This window comes from Pecten maximus, chromosome 10, assembly GCF_902652985.1.
Source record: "Pecten maximus chromosome 10, xPecMax1.1, whole genome shotgun sequence".
In the NCBI taxonomy this organism is placed as follows: Eukaryota; Metazoa; Mollusca; class Bivalvia; order Pectinida; family Pectinidae; genus Pecten; species Pecten maximus.
The window spans coordinates 41822879-41829415 of NC_047024.1; the positions used below are offsets into that span (position 1 = coordinate 41822879).

At 36.5% G+C, this 6537-nt stretch overlaps 1 protein-coding gene across 1 annotated transcript in view; it reads left to right on the forward strand.

Moving 5' to 3' along the window:
* LOC117336712 (basement membrane-specific heparan sulfate proteoglycan core protein-like) overlaps positions 1-4482 on the forward strand; it is a 131795-nt gene extending 127313 nt beyond the window's left edge. The window contains exons 13-15 of the mRNA XM_033897324.1: positions 1053-1352; positions 3275-3574; positions 4133-4482. Coding sequence (XP_033753215.1) covers positions 1053-1352; positions 3275-3574; positions 4133-4482 — 950 coding nt within the window. The remainder of the gene's footprint in view (positions 1-1052; positions 1353-3274; positions 3575-4132) is intronic.
* The last annotated feature ends 2055 nt before the right edge of the window (positions 4483-6537 follow it).

The following is a 6537-nucleotide window of genomic DNA, read 5'->3' on the forward strand; positions in this document are numbered from 1 at the left end:
CTCATACAACAATATTTACCATTGTATGGCACTGCCACTATATAACCCTACCAATACAGTTGCGAGTTCACCAGCTTATGAACTGCCAATTGAAATTTGAATTTGAAAATTTCAAAAAAATCGCCTGACAAATAAAAAAATCGCAGATGGTAAATATAAGCATTGAACGGCTTTCAGTTGGCATTCATAGTCAATATGAATGCCAACTGGACAGAGGCTAATTCAACATGAAGAGCTAGCGCGCTTCATGGAATTTGCCTCTGTCCAGTTGGCATTCATATTGACTATGAATGCCAACTGAAAGCCGTTCAATGCTTAATTAATGCTCATACAATGTCATATATATAAAACATCATGAAGCCGAATATCAGACATACTGACTTTCTTTATAAAATCATACACCAACTAATATATATCTCTCGATATCTTAACAACTTCGTGATGAAGGATGAAGGGGTGGCTGGTGGTTTTTGATGAAATTGCTTGTAAAATCAGCTACAAATTGTACACGCTTTACCGCAGATTTTGATTGTAAACAACTGACCATGCATGCGCGTCACTTAAAATCTGCTACTATTCATAACATAGGACACTTTCGGTAACTTCCGTAATTGAGAATCTGTCTGGTGTATGCAAGTACGAGTTATCTCCCTTATCACGAGGTTGATATAAAACAAAACTGATCATCGCTAAAATCATTTACATTTACAACATAAATTAGTCTTTTTCTGTTAAAAAAGCTTCTATAAAAGAATATTTGTGTTATATATTTGGTGTGTTCGATTAGATAAAGCAGTGTTACTATTACCTGTATACTAAAAGTTGTATTGGTTTATAGTCATAGACTGGCACATGATAACAAATGTGTATGATTCAGTGTAGAATATAGCAAGAAGGAGTAACTTAAGCTGTGACTAGCACCATTGTATAAGTGTGATAGTGCCCTGTCTCTTAATAATTTGTTTTCTGTTTTCTCAGTCATTACAGATGTTGTTTGTCGTTGTTAACTATGCCAATCTGTAGACCATTGTTATTGTATCATTTCCAAACAGGTCTCCCTATTGTCACCATTACCCAGAATGCCTACTCAGTTGTTACCGGACAAACAGTCACACTGGGATGTACAGTGTCTGCCACACCTACCCATACCAATGTTTTCTGGCAGCGTATAGACAATGGCGTGACAACCACACTGACTATTGATGGAACCAAATATTCTGGATCAACGGTCAATACTCCATCCCTGACCATCACTAGTGCTAATAGCAATGACAACACAGTTTATACCTGTTCAGCTACAAATGCTGTAGGAACTGGAACCAGTCGTCTTACAACACTCACAGTTACAGGAAGTATGGCTATTGTAGAATATTTTTGTATACAGTCCATGATTTGCTCATTGTAGAAAAGTAAATATTTTGTTCGATAGATAATCTCTTAACTCCCATTAACCCACTGTTATCATCTTTAGTACATCTGTAAACAATCCTTTATTTCTCACGGAGTGCTAAATGGAACTTTTATATTGAGTGTCACCTTGTTCCCTTGTTCTTTTTAAATGTTGAGACTTAATTATCAAGAAAAAAATGACCAACAGGTTGCAATTTTAAATTTTGATATTTTAAATATGTAACAGATATGTCTTGGTAGCTTTCTTGAACTCCATATATAGGTTCTCTGTGATATGAAGTTATGTATGTTCATTTTTGAAAAACGATCAGAAAACAAGATGAGTTGTTGAACGAAAATTTAAATTTTTGAAAATTTAATCTTTTACCGGTGTTTTTCAGAAAAAAAGTTAAATGAATCTTTCTTGAATATCATATGTAGTTTTTCTTTGGTCCCCAGTTGTGAATCCTTAAATCTGAGTCTGACAGGAAAATAAAGTGGTCATACGGCCGCTATCTGTGATTTTGATGGATGACGTTTGTAATCATCCTTTCTAAAAAATAATCAATGCAAGTTTCCAAATATCATTGGCATTACCTCTTGTCGTTACTAGTACATCTTCAACATTCAGACTCAATAAGAAATGTATATTACTTACAAAGATTCAAGAACTGTTAATGGCGGTCTTACACAATAAACCATTGCGATATCTTGTTCTGAATGCACAACCTATAATGTCTGATATTTTCTTGATCCACCCGCTTGAATGAAATGAATAATACCTTAAAAAATATCGATTTCACTCTTTTTTTTGCTCTAATAGTTAGAATTTGTACATTACCATAATCGCCTCTCTCACAAACAGGTCCACCAGTTGTCACCACTGCCCAACCCACATACTCAGTTGTCACAGGACAATCGGTTACGCTACAATGTACTGTATCTGCCACACCTACCCATACCAATGTTTTCTGGCAGCGTATAGACAATGGCGTGGCTTCCACACTGAACATTGATGGAACGAAATACTCCGGATCAACGGTCAATACTCCATCCCTGACCATCACTAGTGCTAATAGCAATGACAACACAGTTTATACCTGTTCAGCTACAAATGCTGTAGGAACTGGAACCAGTGGTCAGACCACACTCACAATTACAGGAAGTATGGCTATTGTAGATTATTGTTGTATACAGTCGCCGCTTCTGTTAACTGTTTCTTCTCTGCAATATATAATTAAGTGTGTTCGGTTTGATCACCTGACAATTAGCAATACTGAAACCAGTGTCTGTGGGAGTTATTCCTTGATATTAAGGCTTTTATGTTTTTTACACCATTACTAGTGTTAATTGGTTTGATTCTAAGGAGCCCGAAGGTTAAACAATTTGTTTTTTATCATCAATCAAGAAAAGATCCAGTTGAAATGGTATAATTAGATTTTTATTGCAGATGTTGATATTAGAGCTAACCTAAGCAAATTTACAATACATTCTGGTTGGTTTGATCATAATAATTTATTTTCTTTTGTCGGTGCTTTAGGTCCTGGATCCTCATCAATATATTTTAATGCCTGATCTGTTAAATAACTTTTATTTCAAGTAAACCCACGTGATTGTTCAGTATTACACTGGCTTGTCTATAAGAGCCATTAACATCAATACATCAAACCTATTTTGTTTCAATTATAAAACCGATCAGGAAGAACCACAAGAAAAGCTATCTCCAGAAGCCCAATATTGTCCTGTCAGGGAATTGACTCAAGCCATGTTGGTGATAGGTGACCGGTGTCCACAGCACCTGTATCTTACATTGATACCAAATGATTGTCCTGTTTGTATTTGCCATGTATGAACTTTGACCTTTCCTCCTGATAATCTATTATAGGTATCCCTATGGTAACTGTAGACCAGGCCAAATACTCTGTAATTGCTGGACAGACCGTCACTCTTGGCTGTAGCGTGTCGGCCACACCAGGTCACACATCAGTGATATGGCAACGAACACTCAATGGAGTCACCAATAATGTCGCCATTGATGGCAGCAAATACCAAGGTGCTACAGTAAACAATCCAGACCTCACAATCACAAATGCTGCTGCCGGTGATCAGGCGACGTACACCTGTTCTGCCACCAACATTGTAGGAACCGGAACCAGTACTACAACAACACTCTCTGTTTCAGGAAGTAAGGATCAATTATTTTTTCGTCCTGTGTTAGAAATAGTTTATATTCTCGCAGTTGGACACAAATTTAGTACTGTATACGTACATTGACCTCGGAATAAGTAATATTTATGCATTACATCTCTTTGACTTAATCACATTCAAATTTGATAACTTAATGCTATGGAATCCATCCATCCTATTCTATTTTAAACAATACCATCCTAGAACCACCGAATGGATTTGTGCAACTATTTTTTTCTGTTAAAAAAGTTTCTTTAAAAGAATATTTGTGTTATATATTTGGTGTGTTCGATTAGAGAAGCAGTGTTACTATTACCTGTATGCTAAAAGCTGTATTGGTTTATAGTCATAGACTGGCAAATGATAACAAATGTGTATGATTCAGTGTAGAATATAGCATGAAGTAGTAACTTAAGCTGTCAGTAGCACCATTGTATAAATGTGATTGTTCCCTGTCTCTAAATTTGTTTTCTGTTTTCTGGGTATTTATAGATTTTTTTGTCGTTGTTAATTATGCCAATCTGTAGATCATTGTTATTGTCTCATTTCCAAACAGGTTTCCCAGTTGTCACCATTACCCATAATGCCTACTCAGTTGTTACCGGACAAACAGTCACACTGGGATGTACAGTGTCTGCCACACCTACCCATACCAATGTTTTCTGGCAGCGTATAGACAATGGTGTGGCTTCCACACTGACCATTGATGGAACCAAATACTCCGGGTCAACGGTCAATGCTCCATCCCTGACCATCACTAGTGCTAATAGCAATGACAACACAGTTTATACCTGTTCGGCTACAAATGCTGTAGGAACTGGAACCAGTTTTCAAACCAGACTGACAGTTATAGGAAGTAAGGACACCTCTGAGCTGATGTATTTATTTGCAATCCTACTTTTTTGATGATTCTATTTACAAGTTTATTAGTCCCCTGCCTTTTGAAAAACGGGGGGACTATAGGTTTACCCTCCGTCCGTCCGTCTGTCTGTCTGTCTGTCTGTCTGTCCGTCTGTCCGTCTGTCTGTCTGTCACGCAATAGTTGTCCGGACAGCTCCTTCTAAAGTACTACTCCGATTTTAATGAAACTTGGTATACATGATCAGTATAACATGTAGTTGTGCATCCCACATTTGTTTTCCAAAAACCAATTTTCCAAATGGTTACCGGCTTCTCATTGGTTGAGGCTTGTCCGGACAACTCCTCCTAAAATACTTCTCCGATTTTAACGAAACTTGGTATACATGATCAGTATAACATGTAGTTGTGCATCCCACTTTTTTTTTCAAAAATTCATTTTTCAAAATAGCTGCCGGCTTCTAATTGGTTGAGGCTTGTCCGGACAACTTCTCCTAAAGTACTACTCCGATGTTAATGAAACTTGGTATACATGATCAGTATAACATGTAGTTGTGCATCCCACTTTTTGTTTCGAAAAACCAATTTTCAAAATGGCTGCCGACTTCTCATTGGTTGAGACTTGTCCAGACAACTCCTCCTCAAGTGCTACTCCGATTTTAACGAAACTTAGTATACATGATCAGTAAAACATGTAGTTGTGCATCCCATATTTTTTTTCTTCAAATATTCATTTTTCAAAATGGATGCCGGCTTCTCACTGGTTGAGGCTTGTCCGGACAACTCTTCCTAAAGTACTACTCCGATTTTAACGAAATTTGGTATACATTATCAGTATAACAAGTAGTTTAAAAAATGGGAAATAAATAGTTGCACTCCTGGGTCAGGCAGGGAACTTTGTATTGCTGTTGCAATACTATCCATCCTTGTTCATCTGGCAACTATTCCTTGGCTAAACCCGTTATTCATTGACTCTTGAAAAAAACCTCGAAGTTATCATTTATTGGGATTAGTCAGGGTCAGCATGAACAACCGTAAATTACAATGAATATCATTGGAGATTATTTAAGAATAAAGACAAATTGCTGGCATGATGAATAAATAACAACTTTGTGCATTGCTTTTTGTCTCACCTATTTCTCATTTCTAGATTCATAGTGTCTGAGAAAACAATTATATTTGTGATTGGCATATACTATTATTGTATATTTGCTTGAAAAAGAAATAGCGGATTACAAACTGATGGAGAGAATGGTTATTCGACAAAAACAAGGCTTACCTTATTCCTGTCTGTCTCAACCAGAAGTTTTTTTTTCTATGTTGTTCACTGAGTATAACGGTACCAACCAGCCTCCACTGATGATGATCAGAACCCTGTTAGATACGTTATGTGAAACGGTACAAATTGCTGTGATAGTGGGTTTTGTCATTCTCTGTGTAGCAACAAAATGGTAAAACCTGAGACTGTTTACATATTTTGTATGTTATTCTGTTACTTTAATACCAATGAAAATAGTTTAAGAACCGTTAATGATTATGTTATTAAATGAATCAAACCACCAATGTAATAAGAATCTTCCTCTCAGATTGAAACCCACCTGTCACAACCACAAGGTAAGGAATACTGCTGTTGGTGTCCTTGTTTAACATTTCTGCATAAGGTACTGTTCGCATGATTGAGATAAAGACACCAGTATAGATAGTTGCGGTGAAAATGGAAGGCTGTTATTACCAGAACAGGTAGAGAGGATTTTCTTCTAAAAAAAGAAAACATCCCGATTACATGAAGATTTTCATTTCTGATTTTCAGTTTTATAAACAAATAGTTCTTTCCTGATGGTTTAAGGTTTATTTCAGTAGTTTTAAAATTTTGATACTTAACACACCATTAACAACCATGATGATTGATAGCTCACCATCATCAGATAGCCGGCTATTCAAATTGCTCTTTGTCTGTGAGCCACGTACTTTTTAATCCCATTGGTCCCTAGTTGTGCCAATTTTATTAGCTCTTATCCAGAAAACAAAATGGCCACCATGTGGACATCTTTATTTTTCTATCTCCAATTCCTAGGAAGAATTTTCTCTAACTTATAATTTCTT